Source organism: Odontesthes bonariensis, chromosome 13 (genome assembly GCF_027942865.1).
Source record: "Odontesthes bonariensis isolate fOdoBon6 chromosome 13, fOdoBon6.hap1, whole genome shotgun sequence".
Lineage (NCBI taxonomy): Eukaryota > Metazoa > Chordata > Actinopteri > Atheriniformes > Atherinopsidae > Odontesthes > Odontesthes bonariensis.
The window spans coordinates 27,363,261-27,389,951 of NC_134518.1; the positions used below are offsets into that span (position 1 = coordinate 27,363,261).

Here is a 26,691-nt window from a genome sequence, read left to right on the forward strand (position 1 = left end):
TCTGATCCAAATGTGAAATGTCAGCCCAGCTACACACACCTTTTTGTTAGATGCAAAGGTTGGAGAACACTGGTTTGGTCATGAACAACGAGTGGTCGTGTAAAAGTAAGGAGTTACTAAAACTGTTAAATAAAAGTAGTGAAGAAGGGACATTTTTTCCTCTCCAAAATGTTGTGGAATGCACGTTAAAAGTATATTTGGCCCAGTCTCAGCTGTCTTGGCTCACCTGCTGCCCTGACAGGGATTAGAGGCTGTCACCTCGTTACACAGGGCCCCACTGCGTCCTGGAGGACAGTCACAAGTGACCCCCGTTTCCCCTTGCTGTCTGCAAGCACCTTGTGCACACACACTGCAGGAATGACATCCTGCAAGAATGCCGTCACCCTGGTGACAGAAAAGAAAAAGAGAAAAACTTGGCAAGATTGGAGGGAGTATAACCTGACAGACATTTGGATGTTGTTTTAATTCCACAGCCTTTGTCAATTTTGGGCATCCAGTGTAATTTCTTTGCCAAAATGGATAGCTGTACTTTTCAATGGCTCAGGATTCCTTTGTTGAAGAAGAAAGGCCTTAAATTGCCTATAATATATTACAATCTGGTTGCAAATATATACAACTTAATTGCTAATAAATAGAACAGAACAATTTTTTGCTAAAATCAAGCTTTCGGTGCGTAATCACCTTGCTTTCTACCCCTTGTGGTCGTCCTCCTCCTGTATATCTAAGACTCAGGTCTTGTGTCTCTCGGTTGATCTGAACATTGTGGATGCAGCCGTTAAAAGTCTGAGGGGAGCGCTCAGGGCCCGGGCGTAGACCTGAGGCCACCACCTGGGATGGTACGCCTAGGAACAAAAAACAAGAAAGAAAAATGTAAAAGGAAGAAAGAAAAATGAGAGTTGAGAAAGAGGAGAGACGGGATAAAAGAATGGGAATGGAAAAAAATGCATAGCATGTTGACAGGAGGACTGGGGCTGCTTGATTAACACACTCTGCTGTCTGGTTTCATTCTCAGTTGGCTCATACAGAAAGATTCAAAGTTCCAGCAAGAATACAGCATCACAGTACTCACTATTGCACAATAACATAACGTTTCTCTCTAGCAGTCGAGAAAAAAAAAGACTTACTGTTCTCAGAGGCCGTTCTATTGCTCCCTTTTCTAAGGAGTAGTTGAACAAAAACAGTTTTCCACTTCCTCACCACAACCCTTGCAGCGATTTAGTGCGTGTGCATATTTGCATGTTGCTTGGGCTTATGTTTGTATGTATCCATTCATGGCAATCATGTGATCAAAACCACAAAAAAAGCAGTAATGAGTAGGCAAAAGTAACGTGTGTGATCGATACATGCATCTACAAGTGCGTTTGTGTGCATACCTCCTATGTAAAGCTGAGTGTTGTGGTCGACGGAGGGCTGGCGTGGTAGCTTCCCCAGGCTCTTTGGGGCACCGTTATCCACCACCAGGCTCAGTGAGCGGTTCTGAATCAACAGCTCGACTGTGTGGAAAAGTCCGTCGTTCACCGACTCAACACTGTAACAAACACATAGACAGAAGAAAAAGGAGAGATTTTTAGTGTGGTTCCAATTATGATAAATTACTGCTGAAGTTTATACCAGACGGGAGAGTGCGGGAGGGAAAAAAATGAAAAAAGAACAAACTGGAAATGCCCGACATAAAGCAGACTATGGATATTTTCAAGTCAAACGTTTATTTTCTTTGTTTAGTTGTGTTTGCAAATTGACCAAACTAAATGAAAAAGAAATGAGACAAATCTGTGTTGTATTGCTATTCTCAGGCATACAGCTGACTTATTCATTCCTGATGCAGTGTTCTTTTGGAAGAGATTAAATTGTGACTTTGATCTAGGTTATAGCTTCCTAACATCTAGGTTAAGGGCCCTGAAAGAATTGTGTAGCACCAAGTGGACTTCTTTCCTCTGATGAGTTTACGCTTTGGGGTGAAACTGGTTGTAAACAATTCAAAATCAGAATCAGCTTGGACTCTTATGGTAAAAAAAGAAGCCTTGTTTTTTTTTTTTTACAAAAGCTGATATATTTCTTTAAAGGAATAAATGTTTCCAGTCAACTGAAGTCTGCAATGAATGAGGATCATGACCTTTTGCACCATCTCTGACCCTGAAGAGAGTGTGCATTTGTGTGAGAATGTGTGTGTCTGAGATTCTCCGCTAAGTGGTTTTGCTGGAGGGGTGACAGACAGTTATAGAGACAGTGGTTTGGCAAAGCCGAAAGAAGGGGAGAGAGCAAGAGTGGGAGACAGAGAGGTGGTTGGTGGGGTGGTAAAGTTGACTGTGCCTCCATTCACCCGATTTCTTGCAGAACATCAAAAACAGAAGAGAACAAGAGGAGCTGCTCTTTCCGCTGGTGGTCTGCTGCAGACTCCCACAGCTAAACACCAAGACAACACGTCCCTTTGTCTGCAGTAACTTGCAGGCTAACTAGCTAAAGAGCCTTGAGTCAGCTCTGATTGACAGCTGTTTATAGAGTGTTCAGATTACAGTGATGTTACATTAACAGCCAGTGGAGCAGGGCTGTGAGTTCTGGAGGTGGGCCAGTTTGACTTGCAAAGAAAGTGCTGATCATTCAAAAGGAGAAAACGAAAGAACAGGGCAGAGCAGGGTTACAACATACACAAGATCGTACTAGAAGGCATTAAAGAGTCGAGGCATTATTATGAGCCACTGCTTGATGATAAGTTATTCCATTTACATTAACCTGTCCAACCAGATCACATATATGAATTGAATCTTTGTATAATTCCTTTGAATCAAAAGTTGTAAATGTAAAATTAAGATGAATTTTTTGCAAGTATTAACAACAAGCAACGCAAAAACCTGTTTTGGATGTCAGTTTTAGCACGTAACTGGTCGTCTAAAATAAAAAAGCTTCCCTGTAGAATCAGCACAGGCACATACACGGTTTCCATTAGGAGCCATGTAACTTAATAATGGACATAAAGAGATCTAATGAAGCCAAGCCAAAAGATCATCTACTAGCTCAAAGACTGATGATCTACCACACAAGCCTCCCTTTTTATCTTTGCTTTGTCTGTTATTCCAGCTCTTTTATCCCCCCTTTGCTCCCTCACCATATCTCCCTGACCCTTGAGCTCAGCATGTGTGTGGACAGAGAAAATAATTTGCCTAACATAAAGAATTATCTTCTGACTTTATACCTTTTTCATATTTTCTATTTTTTAAATCTACTCTGATCCCATTCCATCCCTAATATTATCCTTCCGTCATACGGATTCCCATTTGTCCAAGAAAGCTTCTTTGCTTTTATTAAGAAAAGAAAGTCCCCATTCCCTTTATTCCATGAGCTCAAATGTATGGACAGTGTCCTCAAAGAAGCAGTTCACACAGTCAAAATAACATTCTCAAATTGATTTGTTTCACAGGAACTTCATTTACTCATTTCCAGGCCCACACAAGAATGCACACACTGGAGCACTGAACTTGTTGTGAGACCAAGGCTCCACCAGGTGGCAGTAGATGCCTTCTGTGCCCATCCAAGCAAAGCTGCAGGTGTGTATGAGTCTGTCAGCATAAGACCACATTAGTGTGCTGAGGTGGGTACAAACAAGAATCTAAATGAGATATTTGTCTGTTTTTGCATGGTTATGGGTGATTCTGCAAGTTAGAATGATGTAAATTCACATGGTCTTAATCATCTCATAAGAAAATGCAGATTTTTGTGAAAACTCAAGATGGAACTTTTCCATTTTTTGAGGAAACTGTCATTATGTCTGTGCGTGTCTGCTGACTAGAGTGTATATTTTAAGTTCTTTGAAGTTGGCTATGTTGGCCCAGTGTAAAGCCCATTAAAGAATTCAATAAAAACAAATACAAAGACACAGCAGATTGTGACTGCCCCTCACCCTTCTACTCATGCTATTCGTACGAACCCACAAGGGATGTCAGTTTCCTGTTAGTCCACAATCCTGAATGAGCATATACACATTCAAACCAAGAGGGACCTCCTAAAACCAAAAACTGGCTTTCATATAACTGACTCAAATGCAAGTCCAAAAGTAATTACAGGCCATTGACTTTATCTCACAATAAATTACGCTCTTAAATCTAATTATGCACTGTTATCATTTGATTACAATGTTTGTCAACCCCATTTGGTGTAAATGCATGTATATTTAAGTCTGTACATACATGGCCAGGATTTCTACAATACACTGTATGTGTTTGTTTGCCTTTTTGAGTCTGTTTTTTATCGATGTGCTTGTTTGCAAGTGGGTATACTTCCATATGCGTATGCTTGCGCATTTGTGCGTGTAGGCGAGTATGTGTGTTGACCTGCCCAATCTGATTACCATGATGCTCAGCAGACAGCCATCCCAGTTCCATATTACCGAGGTAACCTCAATTAGTCGTTGCTGAGATGGCAGCTGCAGAACAGAGAGCTCCTTTGCTGTTTTCCTTTCCTCTTTTTTAGCTTTCATTAAACCAGCTGGCCAGTTCAGATGAAATTTGTACTTCTCCAGAGTAGATTCATAATGTTTTGATGTAGAGCCCCAAGAATGACTACTTGTTGTTTCAGGCCTCTAAAGGTTTAGTATTTAAACTTATATTGTTCAAGTGTTTTGTGTGTGTTTTGACAACTGCACTTTGGCTTAAAAGAGCCAGATTCAGGTCAGACATTCAGTCCCTTTATTCATCTAAATCTGGACACATAAGTCTTTTGGGAAACCTGGATTTCAACAGGAAATGCACGGGAAAGATGCATGGTTATCAGAGGTTGAATATAAATAAATGCTCTATGGCTGTGAGTTCAATATTTTTCTATTTATTCTACAGGCCACACAAAGTGAATTTGTTGGTCTGCTGTGTGTGTGTGTGTGGCTGTGCACTTGAAACACGGTGTGTTGTTTCTGAGCCATGATTGGTTTTGGCACAAAAAGATAAAAGAAAGCAAAACAAGGAAAAAACAATCAAATGAAAAAAAGAGGGAAAAAAATATTTTCCACCTTGAATAATAAACACATAAAAAGATATGCTTATTTTTCAATAAGGACACTGACTGCAGTATGGTCTGCACCCTCAGGGCTAATGAGTAGTCACGTAGCTTTAGAGTCTGCAGAATTTGAATCTATGCTTCTTAAGATGACCCAAGAAATTCAAAGGAATGGATCTGTGACCTATTTGTTGATGTCACCAGCAAACTGCTTGAATGTGTTTGGCTAGACGTAAAAAAGATCAGCTCCTTGCAAATAAAAGTTTGTTTGAAACAAGGGCCATCCTGGCATTCTGGGTAAAAACTCAGAGTATGGAGCCATGAGGACAGTAAGAACACGAATTACATTTCCAATAATAAAACTGTGATGCAAAATGCTTCATTTCTCAAATGTTTAGGCATAAACTTTTAACAAAACGGCCTCTGCAAACTGCAATTGCACTTTTTTCTTCATCATTACTCTTATGAACACGACTCTTCATCAATGTGCATTTTATTGTAGTGAGTATCACTACAATGGTGCAAGATGGTAAATGTGACTGCCCACCTGGACAATAAGATAGAAATGGCTCATTCTAAGTTGTAAAAATAAAACAGTTACTTTCGCAAAGTGATGAAATTATATATATATATATATATTTATATATATATATTATTGCTACACACTCAGACTTTAAGTAATCTCTTCCTCTCCTACAAGGATAAACTCTGGATCATTTTCCCTTTATTCAATCCTCCATCCTTCAATTCAATCCTTCATTGTTCTTTCCCATGCATCCTCTTTCATTTCTCTGTCTCCTCTCTGTTCACTCATCCATTCCTCTATTCTTTTTGTCTGCTGCATCTACCTTTCTTTATCAACCCTTTCATGCACAAATCCACCCTGTCTCCCTCTCTCTGTCGCTCGCTGATGAAAAACAGTAGATCTGCTCTCTTTGACCTGATGGGAGATTAGTGTGACATTTAATAAAGGGCACCACATTAATACGCAACAAACACATGCTCTGTATTCTCCTTCCCCACACAAATGTTCATTTAACACTAGGCCTGCATAACCTCTTTCATCTGTTGCTAATGAGGGCACAGTGAAGGACTTGTACACCTTCTCCTGTCTCTCCTTCTGTCACCTCCCTCAAATCCTGCCCTGTTCCCCTTCTACACATTATTTTGGATTTCCCTTTTTCTCCCATTATTCTTTTTCTTTCTTTTTTATACCTCTCTAGTTTTTTCTGTCTGTTTTCATGTCATCTGGACACTTTTGCATGTGTGCACCTTCGTGCCGTACAATAGCTTTATATCTGTACATGAGTCTTGCACAATGTATGAACATACGTGTGTACCTGAGATAACATATCTGAACTACTGGCTGTTTTCTGTCCCGCTCCACTTCTCTATTCTCTACTTATTGTGCAAACATAGTATTACCCTTTGGTGTTTTTAGGAGATCAAGAAGCAATTACAGCAGAATGCCAACATAGTAGCTATGCAAATATTTTTTGCACTTGAAACATTGGTTATTATTCAAGAATACACAATATGTTTTTGATGTGGATGACTGAAACTAAAGTAGATATTTAGAAATCAAAGCTCTTGTTCGTATGAAGCAACAATCCTCACTAAGAAATCAAGGCAAAAATGGTCTCAAAAAAGCACATATGCTTTGTCGTTCCAGGACTGTATCTTGAAAAGGTATACATGTTCTAAGTTTGTCTGTACCTTGGAAAGAACAGCTCTGCTCTGCAGCAGTAGTGACATAAATGTATTTTAAGTTCTAATACAAAAGAGGATTCTTTCCACCAAAGCAGTTTCAGTGCCGGTTCGGAGTCAGAGCCTTACACAGAACCAGTTCTTTCTTTTTCACCCACCAAAGCTCTGGCTTTCAGCACCAAAAACACTGGTGCTACAGTAGCACCAAAACATTGCACGGCCAGAGCAAAGAACTGCTTACGTTGGAGGCTGAGGACGGAATTATGGAGACCAACCATATTAACTAAAATGTTGTTACTGCCGTGTTTAAAAATCCAGAGCCAGTCTACTAAATTCAAGAAAGAACAATAAAAAACTGAGCTGCAACCTGGACATTAAGTCAAAGCAGTAGTGGAAGCAGATTGGCTCACTGTTCGTCTCATTTCCCTGCTGTTTAATGTTTTACATCGCCAATCACATCTGTGAACGCTGCCCAATGCACCATGTAGAGACACAAACACTGTTTGCGGCTACATTTCACAAGATTTGCATGTGTTTTAAAAAAAAAAGTCTGCTGGCGTTTAGAGATCCTGCTGGAAACAACGTGTCTTATTCCCATTTACAGGTCAGTGGTTGATGAAAAATCAGTTCACATTGCAGAGAAATTTCACCAACTGTGGCTCTGTAGTAGCTCTCTTGCTGTGAAAAACAAACCAATTCTTCACTCGAACCAACCATGAAGTGAATCTAGACCCGAGTACTGGAACCACTTTGGTCAAAAAGGGGTAAAAAGGTATCCATTGGAATGAGACATTACAGATGCAGTCAATTTAGAATCACCAATTAACCAAACATGCAGGTTTTGCACTACTGGAGAAAGCTGGAATATCACGAGAAAACCAGCATAGGCACAGGGAGAACATATAAAATCTAGACAGAAAGGATGGTTCCCGTAGTTAAGACTCTAACCAGGAACCATCTGTTGCAAGGCGAGTTACCACACCACTGTGCAGCCCACACTCATATATGAAGTGTATAATCTTGCCATTTGTCTATACTTCAAGGCTACATAAGGTACAATTATATAACCTTAGTAGTCAGTTACTTTCCTGAAAACAGTTCCTTCGGGTACAGAAATACAATCCTTATTTCTCCATGTGTGTGGACAGTGCCATGTTTAAGATGTGCCAGAAATGCTGTGCACAGATTGTTGCCTATCTCAAAAGTATCAGTTCAATAGTGGAAGGGTGTTCTTCTCTGCCTGCTGAGCCATCTGTTTTGAGTAAGTGTGCAATGTATTTACAAATTAGAGCAGATAAGATTTTCAATAGTCACGCAATCAAAGATGGTGGATTCAAAGTATTACATGTGGTGAAATGAGTCTCAGGATTGGCAATGGGCTTCTTTTCCTCCAAATTGCTAATGCTAAACATAATTTTGCGAAGGATAGGCATTATTCTCAGCCATGACTTGATGTTATGTATCTTTGTATATTTCTCTTGCTTTCAATCATTGTGTTGTCTCTAATTGCGTCATCCAGCACGACACATTCTATTTGCCCCTCCTTTTGTAGTGTACACTTTCTCCATTTCCCTCTTCTCCATTTTCACCTCTACACTATCCTTCTCCACTTCTTTCTTGTGCCGTGCCTATCAGTCTGTCAGTTTGTCTCCCTCCCAGATGTGGCCCACATCACGTTAACAAAACCCGACAGGGATAATTCCCTAACTCAGTCTGTGGTTTACTTTTCTCCTCTCTTCTTTCACCTCTTTCACTCCACCCTTCTGTTATCCCTGGGTGCCTTTTCTTCCATCTATCTGTTCAACCACATTTCATGGTCTTTTCATTTTGACTGCGTCTATTTATCAGTTTTATTCCTTCTCAGGCAATGTATTCTAACTAGTTATCTGTTGAGTGTGTTGTGTGGGATTTTATTTATGCCATCTGTTCAGGTTCACTCCATCTAACTGTCTTTTTGTGTCCCTCAGATTAACCCTTTTGATCTGTCTCTCACTTTGTATTCATTTCTTCCTTTGACTGTCCTTTTCTCTCACTTACTAAACCCTTTCAACCTTCCCACCCTATCTGTGCCTGGGCTCAACTCGATTCATCCCATCATTTCCATTCTTTCATTCAATCCCTCCTTCTCTTGTAATGATCCCTTCCTCTTGTCTTTTTCTTGGTTTTTCCAGAGTGTCTTGCATTGTGAACACTTCCAAACATTCAGAACAAGGTCATACTGAGGATGTGGCTCTTAGATTCTGACCAAACTACCATAAAAACAACCCTAATCCCTGAGAACAAAACGGAGTAACACCACATAAATGGACTACAAAAGACTACAAAAATCTAATGAACACAGAAAACTAGAGAAACTTGACGGGTAGCAAATTATTCTTATAACCAACAAACTGTTTGTCTCAGCTATATTGCTGCAGCAGAACTTGGAAACGATTGAAAGGAAAGCTATGGAAAATGATCTAATCTGCCTGGTGCAGTTTTGTCTAAATCTTTTATTTCTAATGATAAATCGCAATCAACGTACATTTAAACTCCACTTAAAAGCAGAAGGTGTGGAAAAAAGATGTTCTGAATGACTGCAACTGGAACACTCTCTATAAAGGTATAATGCTGACATCATGTCAAATGCACAGCTTGAAGAATAAACAGACATAAATGATCTCACTAAAGCCCAGAATATATATTTCAGCGTCCACGTGGCACACACTGAGTACAGGAGTGACACAGACAGAGCAAAGTGGATGTGCAGATCAGATTTGTTAACGAACACGTTTGTGTAGGCAGACATCAAATGTGGGATAGACAGAACCACATAGATGTCTGCTGTCTATGTCCATTTTGTATGGCCCTTAACAATTTAAAAATACCATATTAAATTGTTACCAGCATGCAAAGACTATAATTTCTCCCCTGAATGTAAGAAGTGACGTATGCGTCACTAACACATATTACTTTTATTTGACAAAACCATGCCAATTTGTCTAATTGTGACACAAAAGGATAAAACTGTTGGATGCAGTAAAATAGCAGAATTTACGATTTATGGGAATTTAGCTGGGTTGTAGATTTTTAACACAAATGCTGAAACTGCGCTTACCAATAAAGCTAAGGTTTAAATAAGTTATATTCTGAATAATTGATGCAGGGACTATATTGGTGTTTCAGTAGAAAGTAGTGTCTTAAAAATCTTTCTCTCGCATAGCTATGAGTTTTGTAATTGGATGTAATGTCTCAATCCTAAAGTCAAACCTATTAGGAACGTGCTGCCTAACATCATAAGAAACAGTATGACCACCATTAGCTTCTATTTCTTGGTGTTTCCATTGACACAAAATATCTGAAGATAGTGGAAAAAAAACCCAGCAAGATTCAAAGAAAATCATTTATAGTGCAAGAATGGAAAAACTAAATAACTCATATTTTTCATCTTACTCTCTTTTTAACCTTCCTCTCTCCGTCACTCTAAGATTTGTCTGCTAGTATCGTGATTCTTCAAAGGAGGCTGAATAAAATTTCTTAAACTTGAAAGAATACTGTAAGATTCTTTCTTTTCATAATTTGTTGTAATTACAATAAAAAAGAAAGAAGATTTAGTAGTATAAGTCAAAATAGATGTTGAATCATATGTTAATTAAAGTGTACAAAAGACCTAACATCGTACAAATTGTCCCTCTAGTTTTCTGTATTTTTTCAAATGATGCTGGAATGATTTACTGGTAGTAATACACATGGCGTTGCAACAACTGTTTTGCATGTTAAATTTGATACACAGGCAACATCATTTCAGTAAGTGCTTGCATTAGGACTTAAATATCCCTCGAGGCAAGATGGCATTTAGTCTTGTATTACACATCCCTCTCGCATATCTTTTCCTCTTTCGTCATGCTACAGACATGGTAGAGAGAAACAGACAGAATCAGAGACGGTCAACTCTCTCTGCTTTACCGTAAAGGCACCTGTCCTCTTTTTCAAATGCTCTTTTCTTTTTGTGATTTCTACATAATTTAATTCCGTTTCAGCCAGTGCGCTCATAGTAGTAGGAAACCGTTGCTCTTTTATTACTGCACTTTTTGTAAATCTGTTCCACTGAACTTTCAAAGCTGTGTATAAAAATGTGTTCTTTAAATAATTAAAACACTACTGCAGCCCTTAGCCACTTCTCCACCTCTGTAACCACAACTATGCAGCAGGTGGAGTTATGCACAGAACTGAAGGTAAGCTTACATCTAATATCAAATAATGTGTTTCCTGTAATAGCTTTCTACTGACTTATGGCTTATAAATCTTTGCAGGGTTGGCATCAAATGACTGTTGATATTGTGGTAAAGGGTGTGTATTACTCAAACATGCTTAGGATTTTGTGTTAGGACTAGTGATAACCATTTGTGTGATCAATTGTAAACATATATGCATGTTAGAAAGTGTGATGTTTGTTATTCTTGTTTCTTTTGTATGCCACATATGGCAACATCTCTTCACATACTGCATAAAACCCTGTTTTTCCCTCAGAAAGCAATTGAAAGCATTATCATGCTTTTTTATGAAATACCTCGGTGGTTTGCATGGTTTACAAAGACATGTCCAATTCTACAAAACTGTGAATGTATCTTATTTTATAAAATAAAAAGTATTTTACTGAATAATGTACTAAATGTGGGCTTGTTTAAAGATTCATGTAAAGTAAGTTTTTTTTTTCAACCCAGGGATGTAACTGAGTTACTGTTTGTTTTTTTCTTTGAGGAAAAAGCTCTGATAGTTATCTGTTACTATGTTTGTGTCTATATGAGAGAGAGAGAGAGAGAGAGAGAGAGAGAGAGAGAGAGAGAGAGAGAGAGAGAGAGAGAGAGAGAGAGAGAACAAAAAACCCAAAGATTAAACACAGGATTTATGGGGTCAAATCAGCCCCCATGAAAAAGTCCAGCGAATGCTTGGAACTTTCGGTTGTTTGTATGTGTGTGCTGTATGCACACACTCTTTTTAAGCACCCTTGCACTGCTTTGAAACTCTGTTTCATTTCAATCTTGTTCTAAAGTAAAGTAACTTCATTCAGTGAATACAAATGATTCAAGGTCTACTGACTGAATGAAGGCTTTTATTCGCGTAATCTATGCTGAAGGTTCTTAATCGAATCGCATTTTCAATGCACTTCTCTGTAGTTCTATTTACTGTAGGTATGAGAATACGCATTTTCATTTTCTAAGTGCACTTAAATGACCTCAAACCTCATCATCAGCTAAATACTATGTGCAATTCATTTATTTGGAAATTGTACTAATTCTAAAAGAAACCCTTATGAGTAAATGACATGTGGCTAGTAGTGAGAAGATTGATTGAAATGAGTTAAAGTTTTAGTTAGATAAAGACAATCATATAGGATGCTTACCAAATGAGTGTGACAAATCATAATTCAATGTAAGTTTTTTGCATGTGAGGGTGCACTTTTTACTGTTGTGTTTGGCTCACCTATACACAGTGGTAGGTGGGTAGTTGGCGATATCATAAATTAGTCGTATGTGTCCCTGATAAAGCTCCAGTGCCAGGGGGTCGTGGTCCTCTTTGTACAACAAAATACCATTGTCTTTATCTGTAGCCACCTAAAGTTATGAAAAAAAAAAAACATGTTATGACAACTACAAACAAGTGACAGTGAACATAGTCATATCAACATAGCTGAATTTCCTCAGATAGATTCATTTATTTGGTTAACAATCCTGGTTATATACGCAGATAAAAATGGTTTTCTGAAGTTATACCGCATACTTTTTATTAAGGCCGAGACTGAGTCCGGCTGCACAAGCTGCTGGGCAAATGTTACAGTAAAGCTTCATTATAACACAGCCTGGAATCAAACATTCTGCAATCTGAGTATTACTCAAATAAGCTAAGAAGAACATATTCTATTGTAAATGCACATTCAGAGTATGACTAAATTAAATTAATATTTAATAAATTAGGCTTAAAAATCTCAGCCCCTGTCACACTACTGCAAACCTTTTCCTGCTACATTTTCTAAAAGCTTGAAATATGGGGAAATTTTTTTATTCTTATCATGTTTCTCTTTTTTTTTACCAGTGGCTCTCATACCATCTATACAGTTTTTGCCTCAAAAGATCGCCTGAGTTAGATTTTATAGTCTGATCAGCGACAACATCAAAACCTCTTGCTTAGTATTGTGTCTATAGGTCTCTATCGTATCATAAAAACAGCCCAGTCCATAGTTTTGCTGCTTCCAAAATATAACAGCCTTTTTCACACTGCACATTAAAAGCAGGACTAAATGTGTCCTGTTTGTAAGGTACAGAGCTGAATTTCGCTCTGAGTTAGATTAACATGTGTGTGTCGGCAGCTAAGGCTGGATTTTAAGTAAGTGGTATAAGTAAAAAAAAAAATGTAAATGATTGTCAGGACCACAAAGATTTACTTCAATTAATCTGCTATTCAGTATATGTTAAAATAAAATCTAAATAAATGAAAAAAAAAAATGAATTCAATGCTATGTCAGTCAATCAAAACAGTGAAGAACGATAATTCAGTTCCACCATACATGTGCCAATAGAAGGTGAATCGACCCTTTTCTCAAAGAAACACTTGACATGTCACACTTGCTCGGCTGCTCTGTTAAGCGCTAACTAACTAGCAAGTGGAAATGGGGCCACGGGGCCAAGCACTTAACACTCTGGCGTCAATAGAGCATAGCCAAGTCAACACCTGCTAACAAGCTGCTGGGGAAAAAAAACGGAGGGAGAGATGTAAGAAACAAAGAGAGGGAGGAAAGGAGAGGAAGTGTGTGAGATACAGAAAAGTAGGTGAAGAAAAAAGTAGAATGCAGACTGAGAAAAGAAAGGAGAGGAGTTCAAGAGAAAGAATGAAAGCGTCCTGTGATTTATGAAGTGTCGTGGCCCCTTTTTCCTATTTTTTCTGTTCTTTTTCATTTTCTCCGTCTTGCCTCTGAGTCAGGGCCTCTTGGTAGAGTTTTAACAACCTTGGCATTGACATTGAAAGCTTGTGGCAAGAGCACATACACGCACACACATACACGCACAAATCCTCACACGGATCCAAACAGGTGGTAAATTTCAATTAGACCGGTCTCCTTTTTGTTGTTTCTCCAGTTACACTCTCCTTTCCAGAAGGAAGAAAATATGTCTCTATTAGGATCCGACTCTCAGGTGTCCAGAAAATATGGTCTGTTTCAATCACCATGTGTGTGTGAGCGTGTGTGTGCGCACAAAGGCACAAGTGCTCAGTGGACCACGGTAACAGAGGGTGTAGCAGACATTTGCTATGCGTCACACAATTCTATTGGTTTAATCTGAATGACTTCTCAAGCAGCCAAACATACTCTCCAAAATGTTCTACAGAATGTGTTACTGTATTTGTACTTTAAAATGTTCATATGCAATTAAAGATACACTGTTCAACCACATATATATCTATAGTATATATATATATATCTATATATAGATATATATTTATATATATATACACACCTGTTGAACACTGAACTTGTACCCTTTGTAAACCCAACTTGCATTGCCAGAGGTTAGAGGTTAACCCTACCTGTAATGAAATATGTGCAGTTGGACGCAGTTTTGCGCCAGGCAGCTCCACGTACCCATCGCGACCCAGGAAGTGAACAGTGGCTATCTTGTCACATTTATTGCCATAGAAACCAGGCATGCAGCGGCAGATGGGCTCCCCAGCAACCACCAGGCACTGGGCGCCGTTCTGGCAATCAGATTGGTCGCAGGGGCTGGTCTGCAGCAAGATCATTGGCGGAGGGTTCTCACAGAAGAGCCCACTGGGGGAGAAGTAGATTAAACAGTAGATAACTTATTCATAAAGCTGTAATTGGGTGATTTGTTGTGCTTGTAGCCGCTGATAAAAGTTGTTAAGTACTTGAACTGTTATTTGCCTCATTGCATTACATATGGAAATTGCACTGGTAAAGTTGGAAAGGTAATCTCCCTGAAGGAAATGCAAACATTTTATCAGCATGGCAGCAAACAGATTCAGCTCATCCACTTGTTTTCCTTTGGGTCTTCTTCCTTTTGTAAGACCCTGAAACTTTCTTTTGAATTCATCACAACAGTATTTTTTCTCACGTCTGCCTCCTTTTTTTGATGAGACTCTTGCATACTTATGACTTTCACTCTCCCTTTTTCAAATTTCTGTCCCCTGTGATGAATTTGTGTCGCTCTCGCCAACAGTCTCGACTATAATTAACCACATGGCGCTGCATCTGCTGCACACACACACAAACACACACACGCACTCAGTGGGTCGAAACAGTCAAGTGTCTGATTATGAAGAGCCATCTGCATTGTCCTCCCAGTCTGGCTCCGCAGAGCTTAACTATGTTTGTATCTGAGCCGTTTCCATGCCTCTCACCTGAAACCCTCTTTACAGACGCAGGTATAGCCGTTGACAGCATCCACACACTCTGCACCGTGTTGACATTTATTCTCCAAACAGTCATTATAGTCCTGCTCGCAGCGTTGGCCCACATAGCCTGGTAAACACTCGCACCTGGAGTGACAGGGAAATATGGATTTCATTATTGTAACAGGATTTACCTCGTGATTACATATGTTTTACTGTACAAAGAGCTGACTGGATTGGTCCTTGTGTGAGCAGAAAAGCAAACTTTCCACTAATGATGAAGTTTTATATGGAGAAGATCCTTTATAAATGTGCACTTAAAATATATACAGTAATTAGTAGTTCTCATCAGTAGTTTGTAGTAGTTTTGCTGCCCTTTTTGACATGTTGGCTTTTTTTTATTGGCATGCACACTACAGCTGCGGGCAAATTTCTGTTTTTCAGTAGTGAAACTTTTTTTATTTGAAAGAATGATATTTTTGTCTACACAAGGCTTCATGAAAAGGTTCACTATGGTTTTGTCAAAAGGTGACACAGAAACCTCGATGTTTGGGATGAAATATAAGATTTCCTTAACCAAAAAATATACCACATCTTTTGCAAAAAACTACATTTTTTTGTGCATCAATTTCACTTAAAAATCCCTTTTTCAGACACGAGGGCATGTGCCTTTTTACATATGTATTACATATGCACAGTACAAACACAGTGCCTGTCAAAAGGTTGACTGGTATTGTATGGTATATACCTTTTTCTATTTCAGTGGCCATTCAGATGTCTGTATTCATGTGGATTTGCCTGAAGGAAGTAATGTTTCATCTTGTGCCACATAAATTTGTACATTTTTGACTTCCCAGCTCCCATCACTTTCACAGAGATGTGACCTCAACCCTTTTAGGTGCCTTCCTCTAGTGAAGTAGCTGCTCACCTGTAACTCCGACCAACATGGACACACTTGGAGTCGTGCTGACAGGGGTCGAAACCACTGAGACAAGGGTCAACCACCTCCTCACACAGGTCACCTGGTGACAACGAGAGAAAATATCAAATTTAGCAATTAAAAAGTCTAAATCAAGAGCGAAATTGGTTTTATATGAATTTCTGCATCATGTCAGTACAAAGTCTTCGGTTTTTTTCTTACCCTGACAAACAGAAAGGCAGAACACAGAAGATTAAAAGAGATTGGTGGGTAGATTAACCTTTTCACTTCAAATAACAGCGGGAAAAAAACCCAAACAGGGTTGGAAAAAGATGATTTATATATATGTGTATCTCGTTTAAGACCTCACATCTGCGCAAACAGAAACAGAAAACAGTGCTATCAGCTTTTTCTCAGAGTTGATGGAGAAGCGGTTAATCAGCAGTGTTACAACAGGCTGTCTAAAGATGTACACAAGCACACACTCACATGCTCAAAGGGTGAGGAGGGTTAAACAGTGTGTATAAAAACAGTAGTTGAAGTTGGTCATAAGAAGGAAGAGGGGATTGAGAAAGGTCAAGCACATTTCCATTGTTGTCTGCCTGCTTTAATCTAATCCTGGTGCCTAGCTCCCACCCCGTCTGTCTCCAAAACTCTCTTCTTAAGTCTCGCTGGTCTGAGCTGCAGTCTACTCGTCATGTGAAATTCTTTTGGCTGCACATACAAAACAGTGCATTGTGAAAGAAAATTTCGCTCCCAAAACAAAATTATTTCACACATCAGGCAAATTATCAAATGACTTGAGATGACTCACAAACTAAATAGAGACATTATCAGAAGAAGGTAAATGTGTGAAATGTGATTTACCCAGTGGACTTAAAACTTTTCCAACTGTGAGACACTTTTTAATGAAGGGTGGTTTGAAAAGTAGGATTAGCTTCCTCTGTGTCCCTAAGACTTAAAGTAATGCAACAGCTTTACCTAGTAAAGTTTGGTAAATTTGTCAGTCTTGAGGTAAGAAAGCAGTAAGAAAAGTCTTGTTTACACATTTAAACAGAACATCTTAGAATCCAATAAAAAATAATTCAGCACAGAAAAAATAAATGTATGTCTTGAAAAATTCAGTGGTTATATTTATTCTTTTAACCAATAAATAGAGATTTCAAGTAAAATAAAATGTGTTTTTCTCATGTGGGGCTTTTTACTCATACTCTGACTCAAACTCAACTTCAGCAGCCTGTACGCACAGGTTAAAAAGAATATCAAACCTTCTGGTTTAATTTCTGCCCATATTCTGCTTGATTCATAGTACATTATTTTTCCTAAATATATGAAGAATTTGAATGTTTTCTGGCTATTTGTATGCAGTGATTAAGGGTTGGCACTATAATATGAGTATAATAATTATGTAGGAGAAGGGCTATACTCAAAGGTTTACTTTTTCCAGATATGTACAGACAAAACAATATTGATACCATAGCTAATGTACCATGGTAATCTAAGTGATTATCATAATGTCCCTTTATATAAAAAGCAGGCATGTTTTTTGGAATGGGGACATTTAACTGAACTAAGATACGAGTATTTAAAATCTAGCGAGGATTAGTCTTAAAACTTGTGTTGTCTTGAAATTAAAATGGTGAAGTTGCACACAAGATACCTTTCTCATAAACTAATAGGCAGCCTGACATATGATTTGTTGAACACTTTGTATAAACCTTAAATCAGCTATTTCAAATGTCTTTTGACATTAAATCTCCGTGGTGTAAATATAATGTGACAGTCCTGGATGCTGAGTTTGGAGAAACCAGGGTATTCGGTGAAGGACTGTCTTCTTAACGTGACACCTGATGATTATGCTGTGGTTCATTGAGCTCTGTGGAGGTTCAGAGCCAAAAGAACCAGCTGTGTGTGTCTCTGTGTGTGCAAAAGCTGTATGTGGTAAGGTAGCTGGCAGGGAGTGAGGATACTCAGAGCCAACAATCTTAATGACTGGTGTGTGTGCTGGTGAGTGTGTCTGTGTATATTGACTGAGGTCCAGTGTTAGAGGGTACCTGTGTGTGTGTATATTGGAGGATACCAACACAGACAGAAAAACCTGACTTCCCAGTCAGCAATTTAGCTCCTACTTGCTGAATTCTTGAAGTTGGTTCTATTTCTCTCTTTTACTGCGACTGGCCTTTATCAGCCATGTTTGCCCTTCCCCTCAGTCTGTCTATTTTCCTTTTCCCCCAAGAACACAGTCCCTCTTCACTGTTTTACTGTTACACTCATTCTCTCTTCCTATCTCTCTCCAGTGTGATTGCTCTTTAAACCTCCTGCAGGAACAGTTTCAGGTCACTGCAGAGGTGTCCCATTTCAAACTTACCATCCAGTAAAGAAGACAATAAGATTTTGTATGTGTGTGTATGCGTAGAGACTCGGTGACCCTTGTAGACTGTCAGGGGGAAAAAAAACAAGGGTTTCAAGAACGTGTTGGTGTGTATGTGTGTGTCTACCTGTGTAGTTCGGTGGACAGACACAGGTGTAATTGTTGACACCATCAATGCAGGTGGAGTTGTTTTCACAGTCGTTGTCTTCACAGTCATCTGGATTTATCTCACAACGCTGACCCTCGAAACCAGGTGGGCACACACAGCTGCACACAAAGACATACAAAATTTGCTTCATTAGATCATATTTAGGCCAGATCTTAGCATACACCCCTGCAGAGCATCTTGAAATACGATCAAGCAGCCAAATCAATCATCTGCTCAACCACACTCCAGTTTAGACTATCCTATAACAGATAGCTTCCCAGGAAAGGATGTTTTCTTGTGAGAATTCATCCATACTGTGCTAATACTTACACACAACTTGAACCACAGCACATCCACATTTATTGCTCAAACTGGGGGAATATTTTCATGCCTTTTACAGCAGAAATTAAATTTGAACATTGTTGCTGTGTTCTAACTATCCCTCCAGCACACTATAAACCAAACAATCTGCACAAAATCTATGGTGCATGAGTCCTCAGTTTTAACCCATTGACGCCGGATGTTGCGTAGCGCAACATTGTGCCTAACGCCGGTTGTTGCGTTGCGCAACATGGTCCCTAACGCCGGTTGTTGCGTAGCGCAACATTGTTCATTTATCATTATTTTAAAGGCGCATGTAATGCACAATGATTGGTATTTGTTTAGAGAGGATGAGGACGAGGACGAGGAATTTTTTGGCTTTCAAGTAGACTGGCAGTCCGCTGGATTTCGCCCCCGACGTCAACAAAAGTTTACTCGTACACCGGGGCTGAAGGTGCCAATATCTGAAGATGCAAGTCCTTTAGATGTGTTCTCGCATATTTTCACTGATGAAGTTTGGGATATGTTGGTGACACAGAAAAACTTATATGCGGATCAGGCGCGCGGCCACACACCACCCAACTCGAAGTGGAGCCCCGTGTCAAAGCAGGAGATGAAATCTTTCATCGGTATCTGCCTAACTTTTGGAATAATCAAACTACTAACTCGCCGGGATTACTGGAGGCAGAGCAAGTGGCTGTATCAGACAAATGTCGCCCGAGTGATGGCACGAGATCGTTTTGACATGATCTGGAGGTAATTATTTATTCTTGCGCTTCATTCTGACGACTTCTCATTCTTATTTGAGTGGCGTTGCCCTTATGTAAAAAAAAAAGAGAGAGCCCGGTGCGAATTACTGCAGTATAACTATGATGTTTTAGAAGTCGTGTCACTGAAGTATACAGTATAACTGCACAATGCAAGATATATTGCAGTTTCTTTTTATCATTCATTATTATTGCTGATATTATAATTTTGCAATGACGTCTCTATCATGGCCAGAAATGTAGCTGAAGTGGTGCCTACATTTACTACTAATACTAATAATAATAATGATGATAATAATAGTAATGATGATTAGTTATAGTATAGTAATAGTAGTATAATAAATAGCAGCATTGGGTATTATCCTGAATCATGTGTGTGTCTGTGTGTGTGTTTGTGTGTGTATTGACTCATCTTTTTCATTTTTTTTTAATGAAAATGTGTTGGTGTTAATGCTGAATGAACATGACGGAATAAAAGCAGAGAATTTAACCTTTAAAATGCAACTTATTTCATGTCTTTATGTGTTTCAGAGGCTGAGACTATTGAATTGTTCTTAAGTGTTTTCAATTAATTGTTTTTAGTTAAAAAAAACCTCAGGCATTGGGGACCTTTTCTAAAAACTGGCTTAGGCATTGAGCAGCTTTTTTTGCAGGTGCTTTAGGCGCCAATGGGTTAATCTCTGTCATCTAAAGTTAAAATTCCTAAAGCTTCCAATACACTTTCTAACTAAACACCCACCAAGAGTGTGAGTGCGTGGGTAAAAAGGAAATTAAAATTGACTGGATGCTGCCGACCAGTATCTCCCACAAAGAATCCTCAAAGTCACTTTGGTTTCTCAACCTTTTCCCTCTCCTACCAGCCCTTGATCTCTTCCATCTTTCTAGCCTTTGTATTTCAGTCAGGTTTACTCTTTGTAAAAGAGCACAAAATGAAACACTATCTTTAAACGAAGATCGTGGTAAGACCTCCCCTTCACCCACATAAAAACATATCTGACCACAGGTGCATTCAGCAACTTGCCTCATCTCGTGAATTTTTATTCTTCTACTGTATAATACTCCCACACATTACTGAGTTGAGTTACTTTTATCGGATGTGGAGACTTTTACAGTGAGAACACCCGCACCCATTAAAAGTCACTTCAGCACAAGTGAGTGGAAGATATCAACCCACTCAGAAACACTCACCCTTATTAGTGATACAGTAGTTTTTCTTCTGTCTATTTTGTAGTTTTCATTTCTTTTATTGATCTGACTCCACTTATCAAACTTTGCTGCCTCACAGACTTTTTCTCCCACCAGCTCTTATCTTATCTACCTTCCCACGCTTATGATAGCCATTGGTTATCCCCACCCTGTCTGTCTGTCAGTTTGGATTCACTTAAAGCTGCATTCTGGCTTTTTAATGTCAAGGGGGCAGAATGATCGCAAAACTAATATGGTGTCTGAGATCCAAAGAACACTGTTGAGGCAATTCAGAGAGCACAATAAAAGCACATTCACAGCCGCACTGGTACTTTGCGTCTAACAGGAACACAAGAGAGGGCACATGCATTTGTTACACTTGAGTTGGGAAGCATAAAAAACAAAGAGCCTTCCAACAAGCTCACAAAGTAGAGAATATTCTCTGATAATGTTTTTGCTTTTGTACCCAGATTACACATCAACAGTAAATTTCAGAAAATACATTTAAATGTGATGACCACACCCAAGACAAAAAACAGAAGCGATGTACTGTAGTTTGGACGTTGATGCATAATGATATGACCCTTTTATTTAATTCAGTAGATATAATTCTTATTGCTCACTTAGTAAATGTAGCCTTATGCAAAATTACCCTCATTGACTCATCAAAATTGTACTCAATTTTGTACTTGTACTGCAATGGGGTAATTCATCTGAAATCTTAAGTGACTAGAAAGGAGTGAATAGACCAACATGAGAGAATTAAGGTATAAAGATTAGAAATGACAGGAAAGTGACAGGAAGAGTAATATAGAAGCAAAATAAAAAGATATCAAATGTGCTCATGAGAAACAAAAAATAAATAAAAATGAGAAAACTACTGCAGGAACTGACACGGTCAGAGTGCATTGGTCCACCAATCAAATCACTGTCTTGACATTTAAATTACATAGTTTGACAAATGAGCATCTTCTACGAACTAATCAAATTGGATTTATAAAACATCCCCAACTGATTACATAACATGTTAAAATGTCAAAGGGGCCTGGTTTTGCTCTCCTTCTGACTCTCCCCCTCTCAGTCTAAGTCTCTCAGAAGCATCTATCTGTATTGGTATTACCATTAAAACCAGCAAAGGGTAAAGAGACCTATAATAGCATTACCATGCTACCATATTAAAGGCCAGACTCAAATCAAAGCTTTTCAAAGGGCAAAGGCCTTGTTAAGAAGGTTGAGAGGTAGACAAATCTGGTAGATATTATTAACAATTCTTTCAATTACAGATGCTGTTTGTCAGAAACCTTAGACAAAGGGAGACTCTTTACAATGACCCTAATTACCCAGACGGACATTCACATATTGTATGTATGGGAAACAGGGGGACTGAATTTGATCCAACTGGCAAGGCTGTCTCCCAGGCTCTTCATAGACTTTTAAAGAATAAAAATTGTGTTTTCAATGTGGTTTGGTTTAATCTAATGGCAAAAGAATTTCGTTAAAAATACACCATGTCAAAAAGTCTTTCTACCCAATTGTTGAACATTTGAATTGCTTTTGGTTTGCGGTCTGTTCCCACTTAAGCTTTAAAGTCTTAAAGACTTAAGTCTTTGTACAAATGCCTTGACACTTCTTGGGATTATATGATATGATTGGCAGTTAAACACATTTAACTCACATTTATGTCTGTTAAACAGTTCTACAAAACATTTTAGAGTATTTGAAGCTAGAGCTGAAAAACAAGTTTGAAATCCTGGTTGAGCTGGGAGAAGTTTTGTAGTGAAAGGAAGCTCTTGACCCCTGATGTTTCCAGTTAAGCTGCTCTGCAGCTAGGAGTCAAACATTGCTATTGTGTTAGGCAGCTCCCATGTGTGACTGTGAGAAACTGTGTGAATGTAAAACAGAGACAGTCCTGGAAAATAGCTAGCATTTGCCTTGTGCTCCATTCATGTGAATTGCATGGATTTATACCATTAAAATCTTAAATAACAAATATGTCCTGGTCTAAAGATGAAATATTAGCACATGTGTAAACATATCGAATTGGTTAACCTTGCAACATTGAAGGAAAACTGTCATGTAAAGAATTATCATATCAGATTCTTCATTCAGTCTCTCAATTTGACTGTTTTGGTGTCAAAATGTGAAATATCAGTTAAATACAGGCAAACCTTCTCTCACAATATTATGTCTCCAAATGAAAACATTAACATGAACAATGACAGAAGATTAAAGAATCTTATGAAGTGGTTTAGGGGAAAGTGAAAAAGCTTAAATACTTAATGGGCAACCTAAAAGGGGATTTCTTCCTTTGAAATGTTCCCCTCTACCCTATTACTGTCTAGACCCCCACCCTACAACACACATGGAGGCAGGAAAACACATCATAGGGTCAAATTAAGTTTTTATCTTGGGTAATGCATTGTTCAGTGAAGCAAGACTGACCACTCTAATCGCACTGTCTATATTTCTGTAAGCCAAGTATAGTTAATTTTCCCTTTAGATGAGAAAACAGGGAGAGGTTCTTAAAAAGTCCCAAAATAATAGACGCAGCAGGGTAGAAAGGACAATCAGATTCGACCCAGAAATAAAAAGGATTCCTAAGTACATTGAAGGGAAATTGTAAATTACACACAAATATGCAATTGTTTCTTACTGACATACATTTGATCAAAAAATAGAAGTTTATGGGACATGTAGGTTATAAATAAAATATCCCTGTACCTAAAGTGGTCTTCATGGCCCGGCTGAATGTGGCAGGTTCCTCCATTAGAGCAAGGGAAGCTTATGCAGGCGTTGATGGGAATCTCACAATCTTGACCCTGGAGGACAGGAGAGGACAAGGCAAGGCAAAGACATTCATAATTGAATATTACACACTTCTCTTCCGCCACGATTCAAACAAATACAGCTTTTACCCAAGATTGCTTTCACACTGCTTCACTGTTTTTACACATTCCCCTTTCCACACCACAGTTTCAGTCTAGGCATAAAATCTTGTTAAACTCCCTGAGGATTGCAACCATTGATTTATTCACATGGGATTAATCAGGATTTTGAAAAGACTGACAGATCTGTTGTGAAAACATACACTGGCACATAATGTTGTTTATTCTGGAAATAAGAGTGAAAATTTAAAACAAAGTAGATATTTTCCTTCATTGCTTTGAGTTGTCATAGAGAGTCATAAAGGCTTAAATGCATTTTTCTTTCATTCCGTTGAAAAAAAAAATTGTTTTACAAAGTAACAGTGCAAAATGTTTTTATTCAATTTTTTTTTCTACAACTCTCTTAAAAAATCTACATATTGCAGCATCACAAATGTACATACATTCACACACCATACCAACATACAAACTTGAGCCTCTTTGCTGTCTTCACCACCAACACTTCTGTTGTCTGAAAAAAACAGCTTTCACTAAGAACTGTATCATATACTACTGTATACAGACTCACACACACTCCCTCTCCACATCCACCCCTGTGGCCATAGTTTCAATTTCAAACTAACTGGCTCCCATCTCTCCCACTTCCTCTGATCAAAGCCAAAAAGAAGACATTAATTCTTGTTTTCGCCATACACCCATCTTCACTGTTTCTCTCCTTTCTTTTTTTTAACCAAGCATTTTGTTTATATTTTGTTCAAGCTCTCTTTCATTCTGTTTCTTCCTTTTCCTTGCTGCTCCTTCCTTTAAGCTTTTTTCTCTCCCACACTGCCTTTTCTACTTAATATCTTCCTCTTTTTTTCTACTTCCAGGTTTCCGTCTTCCTCACTTTCTCCTATCGTTAAATTTCCGGCACTCCTCCTTGTCTTCCTTCTCTCTTCCTACTTCTCCCTCTGTCTTTTTTTGTTCTTTGCTGCTTCCTTATTTGATTCCTCTAACACATTTTAATTAACTTTGTCTCAGCGGACCTCAACACACAAAGAAAAACATAGACAGACATGTACATACGCACACACAGACACACACACACTAGTCCCTGCTTCCCAGTCTGTGACCTTGGCAAGTGATGTTTTAATTAAAAGCAATTCTGAGGCTTTGTTCTCCTGTAAAAGCCAAAAGGTTGTGAGGTGTGTGTTCACATGAGATCAAAAGAGCATTTTTAAAGACCTTGAAAAAAGCAAACAGACACAGGTACACAACATCTTCTTCAGAGCCTTGAACCAAAGGATCTTTGTACACATATGGAATCAACTACAGGGTAATCCGATGTGTACACATACAGCACTGTGCAAAAGTGTCAGGCACTTAAGAGGTTTTCATTCAGACTGTACTTATAGATAAACAAAGTCATTGTGATGTCATTGGTTTACTGCCTATCATTTTAAAGCCCTGAGTCCACATCTTAGTTAACTGATAACAGACAAAAGGAGTAGTAGATCTGAGAACCTCAGGGCATCATGTATGCCCATATGGTAGCAACTTGTCAATCCCAGGCTGAAACTTTTCCTGTTTATCTCTAGTTTATTCTAGATTTGAAAAATAGAAGGGAAAAAAAGAAGGTAGTAGAAAGTAGTAACTGAGAGCATAAGCACCCTGCTGACGATTAAAGATTGCATATTCGAAGCACTTCTGTCAAGGCTTCACTTTTAAGACACAGGGCTTGTCTATCTTTTATATAGTTTATATCCCAAGTTATGAAGATTCCTCATGACATGATGCTTGAAAATATTGCAGAGTACTGCTGTGCACACACTCATATTCACTAATATTAATTAAATCAGTTATTACTTCCAGTTCAGACAGCTGTGGTCCTCATTTTTCTATTGATGGACAGGTAGATACATTATGCATACAGGGCTGAAGTTAAGTCTGGTAAAGCAGCTAATACTACCACAGACTTAGGCAATGTGCCCATCCATCTACGATACATTTAACGCAATTAATTAATTCCAACAAAGCGCTTTTTTTTGTTTCTGCTATGTCTGATAGACTCCATTCAAGACCTTTGATAGCTTTGATAAACTCTACATGACGTCCAGTTAAATAACAGTGTTGGTGGCTGCTACTAGGAACTCAGACCTCATGGCATTAGAACTGTCTGGATTTCAATTTCTACAGAATGTAGGAATGTTGATATACATTTTCAACTCCATGAAGCACATTGAGGAATGCTCTCAAGAAACACCGCAAAGGACAGTAGAGCTGATAATCTCAAAAACAAAGATCTATGATAGGAAATACTCAGTTGGAGCATTTCAATAAACAGCTTCCAAAACTTAAAAACACAAGGGCTTTTTTCCAGGAGCTAAAAGACTATCTCAGCCCCAGGTCTGTTGCATTGACACTGAGCTTTAAGGGTCAGGGTGTATGAGGCAAATAAAGCCGCTGAAGTGTGTCGCTCCACCCTCTCAGTGCTCACGGGAGTTTTGACGTTGTCACACTGAGCCTGTGGTTAAACAAGGAAATCAACTTCAGCTGTATTAACTCGAAATCTGGCCAATTTCCACTTTGCTGTGGGGTTTGGGTGTTACTATTTGTGTTTTAAAGCATAACTGTTTTGAAATGGTCACAGGATAACATTTTACTGATCTGATTTCACTGCTTTCTTGTCACAGTTGGAGCGGTCTCGCATTCTGAATTAATTTACACACACCTCATTCATTCTGGGGCTCCTAAAATTAATGTCTGGGTTTGTAATGATGTGTTTACAAACAACAACAATATCTGCGATACAAACTAAAGTTAACAGATTTTACAAACTAGTATGGACGTTAAACCTGAGATGACTGAGAGTGGAAGGTGGAAAAAAACACAGAGAATACTTGTAGCTCTTTTTAGCCCCTGGTTCTAGTGGTTGAAATGGAGGAGCCAAGACAAAGGAATGAACCCCCTAAAAGACCTTGGTTCCTGGAAAAGGTCCCTGTGATGGAAATTCAGCAACGCATTAAAAATTCTGTCTTCTCTCC

The 26,691-nt window shown here is 38.7% G+C and overlaps 1 protein-coding gene across 2 annotated transcripts in view; it reads right to left on the minus strand.

Moving 5' to 3' along the window:
* Positions 1-26,691, minus strand: part of slit3 (slit homolog 3 (Drosophila)) — a 256,161-nt gene that overhangs the window by 4,738 nt on the left and 224,732 nt on the right. For both annotated transcript variants that reach the window (XM_075481822.1, XM_075481823.1), the window contains 9 exons: positions 23,505-23,602; positions 18,490-18,629; positions 16,001-16,094; positions 15,082-15,219; positions 14,251-14,491; positions 12,154-12,284; positions 1,374-1,528; positions 682-842; positions 227-384 (listed from right to left, as the gene is read on the minus strand). In XM_075481822.1, coding sequence (XP_075337937.1) covers positions 227-384; positions 682-842; positions 1,374-1,528; positions 12,154-12,284; positions 14,251-14,491; positions 15,082-15,219; positions 16,001-16,094; positions 18,490-18,629; positions 23,505-23,602 — 1,316 coding nt within the window. The remainder of the gene's footprint in view (positions 1-226; positions 385-681; positions 843-1,373; positions 1,529-12,153; positions 12,285-14,250; positions 14,492-15,081; positions 15,220-16,000; positions 16,095-18,489; positions 18,630-23,504; positions 23,603-26,691) is intronic.